Source organism: Penaeus chinensis, chromosome 32 (genome assembly GCF_019202785.1).
Source record: "Penaeus chinensis breed Huanghai No. 1 chromosome 32, ASM1920278v2, whole genome shotgun sequence".
NCBI classification, from domain to species: Eukaryota; Metazoa; Arthropoda; class Malacostraca; order Decapoda; family Penaeidae; genus Penaeus; species Penaeus chinensis.
Genome location: NC_061850.1, coordinates 29643859 through 29658933, shown reverse-complemented (window position 1 = coordinate 29658933; position 15075 = coordinate 29643859). Strand labels below are relative to the sequence as shown.

Sequence of the window (15075 nt, the reverse complement as noted above, 5' to 3'; positions counted from 1 at the left end):
TCCCACGCACTAATTCATAAAATGAACGAGGGCAAAAGATAAAAACAGGTTTCAACTTGTGCAAAAAAAAAGAAAAGTAAAAAAAGGAAATGGAATCAAATGCAATGCTGTATATTATAAAAAAGAAAAAAAAAAAGAAGAATAAATGCAGTTTTTCTCGCTGTCACTTTAAAAATAAAACAAGGGTAAGGAAAATGAAACATACACACATCCAACAAAAAAATTAGCAAACAAACGGGACAATGCACACACATATATTGCAAACGCACGAGCCAGTAGCCATACAAAATGCACACGTTGGCACACACCTCTGTCAGTTGTTCACTTCTGCTAGGGATGTCGCCAGTAGTCAATACAGTGTACGTGAATTCTCATCTGTTAGGTTTAACTTTCCCTTCAAGAAAATCCTTTGTAAAGGAAATGATGTTCAGGTAACCTTGTTTTTGTATGCTTCTTTTCCTACGTCTTTCTTTTATTATTATTATTTTTTTTTAATGAGATATTCCTTCAATGAATGTATGGGTGGATCTAAAAAGATTTCAACACTCATTCACAAAACGTCTGGTAAGATTATGAAATTTCATTTTGTTGGACTATTCATATATGGCACATAATCATATGAATAAGGCTCAAATCCTAAAAAAAGAAAAAAAAAAAAAAAGGGGGGGAAAATTGCAATTTTAACATGCCTATTATAGCCGTTTCTTGTTATGGCTTTGTCTATACAATAACTGGCATTTAAATCTCTGTAGCTACTTTTAATTACAATGACAATGGGGTACAATTAGTGACAAAATAAACTACTATAACACAACTTTTATCAACAAAATTAGTCATTACAAAACCATGGGCAACAATAAATAAGAAGGGAAAGCCGAGACACGTTCTACTTCCGTTAGTTCCTTAAACACAAATAACTTTCAACTGCAAATATCTGAGAAATATATCAGTGACTGCATAACACACTGTTGCACTGTGTATGTGTATATTGCAAAACTTACATTACAGTGCAGGAGTGTTCACATTAAAAAACAGGGTGTTCAGCTTTTAACATTTTATAAATCAGCAAGTGTGCAAGTGCTCTATCTACAGCAATCAAAAGCTTGGTGAGAGTATTAATATTGTAATATAAAAATATAATCATAAGAACCTCATTAATTTGTATTTGCTGAAAGTTCATATCTCTGCATCTCATGAAAATTGATTCTATACAGAATAAGGCAATTGAAGATAAATATACTAGTACAGGAAGTTAAAATTCTGATCATGTTAAAAATTATGAAAAATGAGACATAACACATTATGCACTGACTAGATTTAGATGATAGAGGTCATTGTGAGTGAATATATAAAACTAAGATATATATGCTTATAAACGCCACTTCATAGTTGTACAAGGTAATGGGGTTCTGTTCTGTGTTAATGTGAGTAGATTTGTCCCTGCTGTGTGTGCCGGTGCGAGTGCTGGTACCTGGGTGCTTCATGCCCGGTTGTTGGGTGGGTACGCCCGATAGAGTCTGGCATCGTACTGCGCCTCGTGCTGCAGCTCGTACTGGAAGGGCATCCTGGTCGGGGACTGATGCCCCCCCAGCCCTCCATGCATCCCCGGCCCACCAACAGTGTTCAGGGGATAGGACTCCACCCCTTCTTCTGTAACACATACCCACGAGGTCACCCTTACCGGCCCTTGTCTCACCAGAGGACGCAGATCCTAACTCTCAAGTAGCCAGCAGTTAAGGACTAAGGTTATCGAAGGCTTATAAATAATCTCTTCCGCAAAGGCACTAATATTAACCTGATTCCTTTAAAAATTACACCTGGAATGAGGTTAACATATAATACCTGCTACTTGTAGCTGCCTTAAATATCATTTATCACTTCTTAGTCTATGCCATTAATGCTTAAAAAAATCATTAACAATTCTTTGCATAATGTGAACAATCTTGACTGATAAATGAAATGAACACAATACATAATACTGCTTAATTGATGCCAAAAGCCACACATAAAATAATAAACAGAGGGAGAAAACAGGCATTTGAAAGGAAAGTCAGTATGTAATTCCAGCCTGATGTCAGCCAGATACGAGTAGAAATGCACATAAAACATGGAAAAGAATAAAGACAGAAAAAAGGTGGAGACAAACGCCAGGCTCATAAAGCTTGCCAAGGAAGCTAGCACAGACACCTCCTCTCCTGTTGAAAATATTGCTGATAGTTCCAATGACAAGAAAGTTGCAATAATTTCTAAATCTGCGTATATTTTTTTTATTTCTTCTTCCATGTAATATCAGTTATGTAATACCTTATTGAGCTTTAAACTGATGAAGATGTATCTGCTACTTAACACAGAATAAATTATAGCTCACATAAAATGGCATGGAATCAAACAAAAAGTTAATTACCATATAATAATAATAAAAAAAAATGGCTATTTCTTTAGACATTCTTGGATAAGCAATAAAAAAATGACAAAAAACTCAAATAAAATCATCAAAACAAATAAAACTTTTTTTTTTTTTTTTTAAATCATCAAACAACATCTGTCTTTTTACTGCTTCTTGCAAATGTCTGAACTCCCAGCCAATGTATTAAAAAAAAATCAAACTGATCTGATCTGTGGTGTTCTCAATCACTCTCTCAGTTTAGTTCTATAATAATAATAATAATAATGATAATAATAATAATAATAATAATAATAATAATAATAATAATAATAATAATAAAAACACACCATGCCCCTGATCAAATGTTAAGAACAGAACAAATATAATTACATTTATTCAATCATTAGTGATTTTCTTTACCAAAGCTATTTAAAAACATATCAAAGGGGTTCAGTGGTTTATAGCCCTGTAACTATAATGTGTTAACTCTCGGTTAGTTTTGTTAGCCACAAGAAAGCAGATTCAGATTTTTTTTTCTTTTTCATTTAAACCAAAACTGGCACATCAATAGCATATAATGACCATATGAAAATTCAGATTAGCGCAAGATATCTATTTTTTCTAATGAACAATTTCATTTTTACTCATTTTTTCCCCTTTTAATGGCATTTTAAGTTTCCTTTAACAACTTTTTTTTCTTTTTAAATATATAGTCTTGATATTATCACTATTAAGTCTCTTTGTCTATGCTAATAAAGTCAAACACCTGGTCAAACTTTACACCAAACTGTCTAGAAAAAAGTGTAAAAAAAAAAAAAAAAAAGTAGTCTCAAAAATTTAAACATTAAAGAAGCCTCGAATTCATCATTTTCAGACAAGAGAGAAAAAAAAAGAGAGGGCAACCCAAAAAATAAACAGGATTAATAATAATAAGTCAAGACGCCTTAAAAGGAGATGTGAATAGTCTCTCGAGCATGTTGTCCATTTTTCCCCACAGAGAGTGAAAGAATACTTTTTAACTAAATTCAGATAAATTCCTCTCAGTGAATTGAAGTTGAGACATTTATGAATATGGAGAGGAAGCGCCTACAGTTAAGGTACATTTTGCCATGCATTTTAAAAGTATATATATATATATATATATATATATATATATATATATATATATATATATATATATATATATATATATATATATATTCTGATTAATGAAAATAAATAAATAGATTCATTCATTCATTTTCATTCAATCTTGTGCACTTTTTTCTCTCTATCAATCCCTTATTTCTCCCTTATATCCTCATCCATAGAAATAATAATCAAACTCAAAATAAAATCAGCATTTTAAAATAAATCATAAAAAATAAAGGTTACTCAAACACACATTCTTTCTCTCCTTATCCCCCCACCCCTTCCACCTTGCATACACCCTCCCTCCCGTGTGTGTGTGCGCGTGTTTTTGTGTGCGTTTGTATATGTATATATGTATGAAAGTATGTGTAATGTATAGATGTATGTATGTTCGTATGTATCTATACGTAATGTCAAAATATGTGTATGTGTATATGTGTTTCTTTGTGTGTGTATAGAAGTATGAATACATTTACGTATCTACACCCACACCCACACATACCACACCCACACACTCACACACCCACACCCTCACACACCCACACCCTCACAGCCAACCTGGCCACGGAGGCGCGCACATCCTGGCGGCGCCCCCCCGAGGCCACGCCGGCGCCGGGCCCTCACCTCCGTCGATGGAGTCCTTGCGGGAGCGGGGCAGGCGGTGGGGGTTGAAGATGTACTCGTAGATGAGGCCGGCCGTCGTCCCACCCAGCAGAGGGGCCACCCAGTACACCTGCAAAAGAAGGGGTCGCGTTATCGTTGGCCTGAAGTGTGTTTGTGTCTCATAGTTTTTTTTTCCTGAGGTGTGTTTTTGTCTGATAGTTTTTTTTTTTTTCCCGGTGTGTGTTTGTCTGATAAGCTGTTTTTTTTCTATATTATTAATTATCTTTACGTGTCTCTGTGTAATGTGGGATATCCTTATGGATTAAATTGTGTGAGTGTGTATTCTGATGTGTAATCATATATATAGTTCATAGATTTAACCTGTAAGATTTGTTCATTTCTTCATGATAGAGGAAAGAGTTAGGGGGATTTCAAAAAGCTGTAAAGATAGAATATTAATATAAGATCTCCATTTTTAAGCAAGTCATATTATATGTATATGTACATATATATCAAGTAGAGAGATGGGTTCATAGATAGATAGACAGAGAAACCAAAATCACAGGCTTTTACATGCATCTATACACACAAAAAAAGAAAAAAATACATATGGCGCTTGAAGTCTAAACCAAACTTCCCCCACCCATCTTGCAATAAACCAAGTCAATAATCCACTCGCAAAATTGCAACCGAAAAAATAACAACACTAACATAAACACCAACTCCCCCCCCCTCCTCTTACCCCACTGCACATACACTGACCTCGGTCCACAGACAACCACTGTGGGTCCATCAATTGCACGTCTGTCAACCACTTAATCCTGGGGGGAGGGGAGTGTACCTAAGGAGGGGAGGGGGGGGGTTAAAAAGGGAGAGTGAGAAGAGAGAGTCAGATGGGAAGGGAACGGGGAGGGTGGTAGGGGAGGGGAGGGAGGGAAGGATGGGGGGCGAGAGAAAGAAGGGAGGGAGGGAAGGGAAGAGAGGGAAGGGAGGAGACGGAGAACTGATAGTGAGGAGAAAGAGAAAGAGAAAGAGAGAGAGAGAGAGAGAGAGAGAGAGAGAGAGAGAGAGAGAGAGAGAGAGAGAGAGAGAGAGAGAGAGAGAGAGAGAGAGAGAGAGAGAGAGAGAAATAGGATGCCTCACACGAGAGGGTAGAGAGGTAACACGGAGGAGGGAAGGAGGGGGATGAAGGGAAGGGAAGGGGGATAGGTATGAGTGAAGGGATGGCTCTCCATAAGGGTTCGCTGAGTGAGGGAGTGTGAGGCCGAATGAGGGAAGGGAACCGGGCAAGGGCGGAGATTCTTCATAATCGTTCCTTATATCATAATGAGGAAGGAGGGAAGGGGGGAGAGGAGGGAGAGGAGGGAGGAGGGAGAGGAGGGAGGAGGGAGATGAGGGAGAGGAGGGAGAGGAGGGAGAGGAGAGAGGAGGGAGAGGAGGGAGAGGAGGGAGAAGGGGGAGAAGGGGGAGAGTGAGGAGAGAGAAGGGAGGAGGAAATGAGGGGGAGGAGGTGGTGGTGCGGGGGGAGGGTGGGGGTGGAGGAGGCAGAGGTGGAGAGAGGCGAAGAGAAAAAGAGCGAGAGAAAGAAATAAGACAGACGAAACCAAATAACAGAAACAACAAAGACAAGAAAAAAAGATTAAAAAGAGAAAGAAAGAATAAAACGCGAAAAAAGAGAGACGATGAGAAACAAGCAAACAAATCATCCATAAAAAATGGAGAAGAGGAAGAAGAAGAAATGGGGGAAAACTCACACTGAAAGGAAAGAAAAACAGGAGAGAAAAAAGGAAAAAAAGGAAAAGGAAAAGCAAAAAAAAATCGACAGCGATTTCCTTCCGCCCGCAGGCCATGGAGTGTGAATGTGGGCGTGAATGGGCGTCCCGGCTGTTACGACGCCCACCTTCAGATCGAGATGGGCGTGAATGGGATCGCCAGATAGCTGTGAGGCCGTTTTGCACACACACATTGTGCGCGCGCGCGCGTATGTGTGTGCATGTGTGCGTGTGTGTGTGTGTGTGTGTGTGTGTGTGTGTGTGTGTGTGTGTGTGTGTGTGTGCGTGTGCGTGTGCGTGTGCGTGTGCGTGTGTGTGTGTGTGTGTGTGTGTGTGTGTGTGTGTGTGTGTGTGTGTGTGTGAGTGCATGCGTGCGTGTGCATGCGTGCGTGTGCATGCGTGTTTATGTCCCTACGTATTTAAAGAAAAATGTCCACTCGAAAACATATAACACCCATAAAATAGACAAAGATTCAAAAAAAGAAAGAAAGAAATAAAGGAAAACAAGGCAAAGAAAACGACACCTCCCTCCTGTTGACCGTGAGCCTTTTAAGGGCAGGCCGGAGCAGCTGTTTACCTTTGCTCTTAAGAGGGAAACGCGACCAAACAATTGACACTCGGGGGGAGGGGGAGGGGGAGGGGGGTGGGTGTACTTTTGGGATGGGGAAAAAATGAGATTATTTTGGTTATCTTTCTTTGCCTGTCTCTTTCTCCGTCTCCTTCTATGTCATATTCATAAATTCACTTTGCCTTTTTTCTTATTCCACTAAAATGGAAAGAATGAAAATAAGGGGAAAATACGGCAACAGAAACAGAGAAAACTGAAAAACATGAAACAAACACCGATAAATCTGAAGAAGTCTACCACCACAACCATTCATTATTTTAACTAAAACTCGTCCTTAGCGTCCTCTCCCAATCCCCCCCCCTTCCCCTCCCTCTCCCTCTCTCTTCCCCCTCCCACTCCCTCTCTCTTTCCCCTCCCTCTCCCTCTCTCTTCCCCCTCCCACTCTCCTCTCCTCTCCTCTCCCCTCCCCCCTCCCTCTCTCCTCACCCTTCCCCTTTCCTCTCTCCTCTCCTCTCCCCTCCTCCTCTACCCCCCCTCCCTCCATAACCCTCATCCTTCTGTTTACACGAGGACTTTGTGGGTGGGAAAAGGGGTTTTGTTATGAGGGAGGGAGGGAGGGAGGGAAGGAATAGAGGGAAGGAGGGGAGGGAGGGAATAGAGGTAGGTAGGGAAGGTAGGGGAGGGAGGGAATGGAGGGAGGTAGGGAGGGAGGAGGTAATAGGATAGAATGGAGGGAGGGAGGAAGCAGGGAGGGAATGGAGAGAGGGAGGGAGGGGTGCCAGGGCGTGACATGTGGTGGCACAGTTGGTGTGGTGCGGTGGTGCTGCCTCCGCGCCACAACTGTTGCTCTTTTATTGTCCACTTCCCACTCGGGGATGCGTCCCTCCCTCCCTCCCTCCCTCCCTCCCTCCCTCCCTGCCTCCCCTCCCCTCCCCTCCCCATTATCTTCCCTTCTCTCCTATTCTCGCCTCGTATCTTCTCCTCCCTTCTCTCTCTCTCTCTCTCTCTCTCTCTCTCTCTCTCTCTCTCTCTCTCTCTCTCTCTCTCTCTCTCTCTCTCTCTCTCTCTCTCTCTCTCTCTCTCTCGCTTCATGTTCGTCTTTTCCTGTCACCCCATCACAGCGTTAATTTGTATGTCTGTATCTCCTTCTTCTCCACCCGCCTCTCTCTCCTCTCCCTCTCCCTCTCCCTCTCCCTCTCTCTCTCTCTCTCTCCTCCTCCTCCCTCCCTCCCTCCTCCCTCCCTCCTCCTCCCTCCTCCCTCCTCCCTCTCTCTCTCTCTCTCTCTCTCTCTCTCTCTCTCTCTCTCTCTCTCTCTATCTCTCTCTCTCTCTCTCGCTCTCTCTCCCTAACCTTCCTTCCCTCCTCTTCCATCTCTTTTTCCTTCCCTACCTCCTTTACTCTCACCTTTATCCACACCTTTATCCTTGTACACTTTACCCTCCTTCAGGTCATAGGGCCAGCTTGGACTTCCTCCCCCTCCGCCCCTCCCCTCACCCCTCTTCTGTCAATATTGCAATAGCTCTTGCAACTCCTAAACAGATGATCAAGAGGGAGGAAGGTTAGAAGGAGGGAGAGGGGAAGAAAGGGAGAGGGAGAGGGGAAGAAAGGGAGAGGGGAAGGAAGGGAGAGGGAGAGGAAGAGGGAGAGGAAGAGGGAGAGAGGAAGGGAGAAGGAGAGGGAGAGGGAGAGGGGAAGGAAGGGAGAGGGAAAGGGGTGGAAGGGAGAGAGGTGAGAGGGATGGAGGAGTGGAGGTGATGGAAGGGAGGGGCGAAGGAGAGGGTAGAGGGAAGGGTGGAAAGGTGGAGGAAGTGTGAAAGGGGAGGGAAGGAGGAAGGCAGGGAGAGTGAAGGGAAGAGGGAAGAAGGTAAATGCTAAGGGAGGGTGAAAAGTGAAGGAGGGAGGAAAGATAGAAGAAGGGAAGAGGAAGCTGGGAAGGGAAAAAAGAGAGATATTGCCACATTCACAGCAATATTCCTTCCGTATAAATATTTCCATCTCCACGCCAATTATTTACCTTCGAAAGTAACTCTCCATTCAGACATATTTCCAATTTTCACTTCCATGCATTCCTCTTCACTCGTAGCCAACCTTCCTTCTCCATCCAACTCTCCTAACTCTGCGTCCTTAGAGAGAGAGAGAGAGAGAGAGAGAGAGAGAAGAACGAGAGAGAAGAGAGGAGATAGAGATAGAGGCAGAGAGAGGATAGAGAGATAAGAGATAGAGAGACAGAGAATGAGAAGAGAGAGAGATAGAGAGAAGAGAGAGAGAGAGAGAGAGATAGTCAGATCTGAGAGAGGGAGAAGAATAGAGAATATAAAAAATATAAAATTTATAATAGATATATATATATATAATATATACTATATATATAGATATATATACAGATACTCCGTTACTCTCTTCCCGCCCCCTTTCTGTCTACCTTTCCACTCCTTCCTCCTTCCAGGAAAATAACATTACCCGACTCTAACTTCCCTAACGTAGCTAAATCCTTCCTCACCCTCCCTCAACTCTCACACCGAACTACTTCCTTTTACTAAACTTCCACTTCTTCCCACTTATCTTACTATACTCACTCCTTCACCCCCTGATTATCCTCGCCCCGGATTGCGTCCCCGCCAACTTTAATTATATACTATAATAACACCTTTACTCGAGCTACACTCTATCCCCCCCCGTGTCTCCCTTGACTGTACCACTTATCCCATCTCCACGGAAAAAATCCTCAAAGAAACGAAACATCACCACTGGAAAATCGAGCGGGATCAACTCACGAGACACACAAATAATGACGCAGCACACGAACACAAACACACGACATGATAGAGGAGGAACAGGAGGGGGAAGAGGGAGGAGGAGGGAGGAGGAAGGAGGAGTAATGTAGGAAGAAAGAGAGGGGAAAGGATAGGATGAGGGGAATGGGAGGCAAGGGGGGTAGGGAGGAAAGTGAGTAGGTGGGATAATATTAGTTGAGAGGTCTCTAATACCAGTTTTTCTTCCAGACTTTTTATCTCCTCCACCCGCTTTTGTGCATTTTTCCCATCTTCCTCCTTAACGTCCCAATCACCCCATCTACCACCGCTCTGTTTTTTACCCCTCTGACCCTTCTTCTCCTTCTCCCCTTCCCGCCTTTCCCCGTTTTCCCCCATCTTCTCGCTTCTCCTTCTCGTTCCCTCCTCTTCTTCGCCCTTCTCCTTCCTAATTTTCTCCTCTCTTCTCTTCTCCATCCCTTAGTATTACACTATTTCTGATTTTTGTACCCCCTTTTCAACCTTAATCTTCCCCCCCCAGCATTCCTTCCCCCTTTCTCCCTCTATTTTTTCCTCCCCCCCAGCCCCCGACATCATCCTCCCCCATAACCCACTTCCTCCTCCTTCTCTCCCACTCCTCCATCCTCCTCCATAGTCCCTTCCCCCATCTCTCCCATCTCCATCTTCCTACCTCTATCCCCCCAATCCCCCCCTCCACCTCCAATCTAAATACACCAATCTCATTCTTCCCCTTTTTCCCCAAACTCAACCCTATACTTCCCACCACCCTTCCTGCTCTCCTGCTCTTTTACATATACTTCCGCTACCCTCCTCAACTTACTCTCAATCCCCTCTCCCCCTCCTTCTCCCACACACCCCCCACACCCTTCACCCCACCCCACCCCCTTCACCCCCCACGACCCCTCCCCCTCACATATCACCCTAACCCTCCCTTTTCATTTCTTTCATTACTCCACCCCCTTTCTCACATAAGCTTATTCTTCGTAATTTACATTAATGCAAGCGAGCGCGATCTTGTCTCTCCTTTTATTTATTTCTTTATACCTTCGCTTCTTCAGCTGATTCAATCCCATCAACCAATACCCCCCCCATTCTCCTCCCCCACACCTTCCCCCGCCGAACCTGTTACCCCCCCCCTTCCACTCCACTTCCCCAACTCCCACCCATCCCCCCCCTTCCCCCCCCCCCCCCAACACCCACACCCCCTCCATTCACCCCATCCTTTTCTCCCCCTTCCTCCCCCTTTACGTCATCCCCCCCCCCCTTCCCCCCCTCACACCCCCCACCTCCCCCTACCATCCGCCGCTTCACCCCGCACCCCCCCCCAACACTCTCCCCATTCACTTCCCCCCCTTGATACCCCCTGTCCCAGCCCTCCCTACCCCCTCCCCCCCCCCCTCCTTCCCCTCTCTTTTCCTATATATCTTCCCCACCCCCATTTATCCCCCTCTCTGACCCCGTCCCCAACAATCTCTTTCTCAACACTCGCCCTCCCCCCCCCCCCTCCTCCTCCCCTTCTTCCCCCCATCTGTTTACCAACCTACCCCCATCCACTTCCAATTCATCACCTCCGCTTCATCCTCCTTAATCCTTACTTCTCTCACCTTCTCCCTGTCTTCTCCTTCCCCTCCTATTCTAACTTTTCTACCTCCCCCCCCACAACCCCCCCATACTTTTCATAGCCCCCCCCCGACCCCACCCCCCCCCCCCCCCCCCCCCCACTCCGCCCCCCTCCTGCTCCCCCCCTTCCCCCCCCCCCCCTCGCCCCCCCACCCCCCCCCCCCCCCACACCCTCCCCCCCAGCCCCCCCCATACCCCTCCCCCCCCCCTCCGCTCCCCACACCTCTCCCCCGCCCACCCCCCCTACCAATCCCCCCTCCCCCCCCCCCCCCCCCCCCTCCTAACTCCCCCTTGAGTTTTCCCCTCCCCACCCCCCCCATTTCCCCGCATCCACCCCTCCCCACCAGACCTCTAAATCGTTCTCTATGTTTTTTGAATTTTTCCTATCCCCCCTCCCCCACTCCCCCAACCTCCCCCCCCTTCCCTCCCCCCCCTCCATCTACTCCCACCCCCCCCCCCCCCCTCCCCCCCCTCCCCTACCCCCCCCCTCCCCCCCCCCCCTCCCACTCATATATTACTTTATCTCACTACTTCTCTATCAACCCTTCCTATCCTTTCCCCCCCCCCCACCCCCCCCCTCCAGCGCCCCCCCTACCACTCCGCCTCCCCACTCTCCCCCCCCCCCCTCCCCCCCCCTTCCCCTCCTATCACCTCGCACTTCCCCCCCCACCAGCGCCCCCTCCACCCTCCCCCCCCATCCAAGAACGCACCAGCCACAGTCCTGATTATACCATCAACTCGTAACACTAAGATTATACCCTGACAAACTGAACTGACACCAACACTATCATCCCTCCACAAACCCGGTGTTATTGACCCGTGCCGCCCAGAGTCACCGTTCTTAGATAATGAACGCGAAATGAACAGCGCACCGTAGTATGAAGCCACTTCGTCAAGTCATCTTTGAATACAATTCTTAAATAATGCCTCTTACACCCCATCACCCCAACAAAACAACAACCAACAACCCCAACCCACCCACACCCAACCCCCCTACCCCCCCCCCCCCCACCAATACTCCCCCCCCCCACACCACTCATCCCCTCCATCACCCCGCATTTATTACCTCCCCTTTTTAATTTCCTATTTTTATTTTTTTTCCTTTTACCCTCCTTATTTCAACCCCCCCACTTTTACCCCCCTTTTTATTGTCAGACTTCTCTCTTTCAACCTTCTTTATCTAGTTCCCTTTAACTTTTCTTTTATGATCAAGTTTTACTCCTATTTACCTTATATCGTTTTTATCAATTCCTCACCCCCCACTTTCATTATACTTTCCCTCTCCCTCCCCTACCCTTTTACGCCTCCCTTTCCCCCCCCCCCTCCCCTTCTTTTTCCCCTCCTCCTCAAAGTCCCCTTTTCATTCACTGTTATCCCCTCACTTCGTTTTCTGTCGCTTCAAAACCTCTTCGGCCACACACCCCTTATTGTTTATACCGCACCCTTCCATTCGTCAAGCCTCACATAGAATTACATTTCTTCATTCTCCCTTCCACTCACCCATAGCCTCCCATTCTCCCCTCTTTTACAACATACTTCTAAACGCACACTTAAGACCAAATCGATTTCAAATCCCACAATCCTCCCCCCGCCACCCCCCCCCCTCCCCAACTTATCGTCAGCTGCCCCTCCCCCTCGTTTTTTCCTCATTTCAACCCCAACCCACCCGCTTCGCCTCCCCCTACCCCCCCTCCTCTCTCCCACCCCCCCCTCCCCCCACCTTCCCCCATATCCCCCAGCTTCGCCACCACTCCCTACCCCCCACTCTGCCGCCCACTTCCCCCCCTTCCCCCACCCCCGCGAAAGACTTACCTATCTCTCCTCCCTCCCCCCCCTACTCCCTTTCTTTCTTCCTCAATACCTCTACTACTTTACAAATGAAAAACCCTCTGCCCACATGATACAACCTCCCCCTCCTCCCCCGTGCTCTCCCATTCACTCCCCCCTATCCCTCCAACACCACCCCATCATTTATCCACCTTCCACTTATTTATATCCCCGCCGCTCTCCCACTACCTCCATCCCCTCTACCCACCCATCCTCACCTCCCGCCCCCCCCTTCCCCTCCCAACCGTCCCCACTCCCTAGTCCGTTCCCCCCCTCGCCCCCCAATTCCCTCTTTCCTCCCCCCCTCCCCTACCTTTGTTGTTCTTCCTTGCAATAAGCCATGCGTCCCTCTAATATCCTCCACTGGCAGCAGGGCAGTCCCCCTTCCGCTCACCCCGCTTTCCCCTCTCTTCTTTACCAGTTTTTTTATTTTTTCTCTACCCGATCAGACAGCTTTTTTACTCCTCCACGCCCCCACACTTTAGCTACTTTCTTCCCCCTGTCTCCTTCTCCCCCCCTCCCCCGCACCCTCCACACCTTGCCCCCGCCTCCTTTTCTCCCAGTTCCCCTCTCCTCCCCTCCCTCTTCATGGTCTCCCTCCCTTACACCGATACACACGGCCCCGCCCCTTTTCCTTTCTTGACTTTATTTGCCCTCTCCCCCACCCATCTCCCTCCTCCCTCCCCACCCTCCCCCCCTCCCCCCTTTCCCCCTTTCCTACCGCCCTCCCCTGCACTACTCCCCCCCCCCCCATCCCCCAAGTCCCCAATCCCGCTTCCCTTTTTTACTTTTATGCCCCCCCCCTCTACGACCTACCCCTAGCCGCTTTGCTCTCCCCCTCCCACTCCCCAGTTCTCCCCCCTCTCCCCCCTCTGCACTACACCCGCACCGCATCCTCCCCTTTACCCACCCTACCCCACCCCCCCCCCACCCCCCGCCCCCCAGACTCTCTCGGATGTTGTTCCCCTGTCCCTCCCCTCTCTCAACTCCCATCCCTGAGTTTTTCCCCTCCGCCCCTCCCCCCCCCCCTAACCCCCCGAGTTCACCATCCCCTCCCTCCCTCCTCGTCTCACCCCCCCTTGCCCCCATATTCCGCGCCGCATTCTCCGCCCTCACGACCCCTCTCCCTCCATCCTCACGCCTCCCCCCCCCTGCATTAACTTATTATTCCCAGTGCTCCCCTCCCCCCCCTCCTCACCCTTTATAGTCCTTCCCTCTCGCACCTCCCCGACCATACCCTCAACCATCTTAACCGGCCTACCCCCTCTCCTATTCGTACTTATCCCCCGCAACTTTCCCACCTACAAACCCCACACTCCCCCTCCTCCCTTTCACCTCCCCACCTACTATTCCACTCCTTTTCTGCTTCGACGCTCACCCCATTTTGATTTACCCCACGCGCTTTTCCCCCTCCCACTCCCGCCTTGGTCCTCTAGTGGGTTTACCTGCACGCCCCCTTTGTTGGCACAGTCTTCTCTTTCTCTTTCGTTCCCGTTTCGCCTCTAGACCCCCACGCTCCTCCCCTTTCGACCCGCTCCCCCTGCGCCCTTCACCCCAGCCCCCCCTCTACTCCCTTTCCTCCCCCTCTCCCCCTCTCCCTTCCCTCATACATTTCCCCACCCCCCCCCTATCTGTTTACTTGTTCCCCCCCATCCGTCCCCTGCCTTCTTTTAATTTTTTCAGGTCCGTCCCCCTGTCTTGTTTCTCCTTGCCCCTCCCTTACCACCCCGTGTCGCTCCTCCTCCCCCCCCACCTCATCTTCGATTCCCCAGCCCATCACGCTCACAACCCTCCATGCACGCTAAACACCCCCCCCCCCCACAAATTTATAAAAGTTAACGTATACAGAATTTAAATGCGACAACCAACCCCGTACCACACAAAAACGCATCCACACAACACCAGACCTCTTCGCCCGTACCCTAAAACATAAAAATCCCCCCCTCCAACTTCGCAGTTTCACTCCCCTCAGACTTTGACCTACAACCCACTCTCCCGCCCCCCATTTTTTAATTTAGTACCCTGTCCCCCTTACTTCGCTTCTTCATCCCATACACCGTTTCCCCGCGGGGTTCAAAGCCCTCAGGGTCCATTTCCTGCCGACCCAACGCAACTTCACAAAAGAGACGCGCAGCCAGATCACAATAGGCGAACATCCGGGGTGGAGTTTTGGTGGCGTGGAGAGGAATAGAATCCCCCCTTAAACCTTTCTTATGTTTTCAATGCCCGTACTCTTTTTCCTTTCGTTTTGTTGGGGTTATTGTTCTTTGTGGTGTTCCCATTTTATCTGGGTGTTTCTTTCTTTTAGGTTATATGCAGATTAGATGTGGCGTGTGCTGAGGGTAAAGCGGGGGGTTTGACAAGGGAAGTGCGGAGTTGGGCGTGAAAAACGCGGC

At 47.9% G+C, this 15075-nt stretch overlaps 1 protein-coding gene across 1 annotated transcript in view; it reads right to left on the bottom strand.

Annotated features, from left to right (window-relative positions):
* The window catches only part of LOC125042492, a 21604-nt gene extending 6769 nt beyond the window's left edge, over positions 1 to 14835 (bottom strand). Inside the window, exons 1-4 of the mRNA XM_047638133.1 lie at positions 14715 to 14835; positions 4410 to 4415; positions 4142 to 4250; positions 1472 to 1650 (exon numbers count right to left, since the gene is read on the bottom strand). Of these exons, the coding sequence (XP_047494089.1) occupies positions 1472 to 1650; positions 4142 to 4250; positions 4410 to 4415; positions 14715 to 14835 (415 nt within the window). The remainder of the gene's footprint in view (positions 1 to 1471; positions 1651 to 4141; positions 4251 to 4409; positions 4416 to 14714) is intronic.
* Between the last annotated feature and the right edge of the window lie 240 nt (positions 14836 to 15075).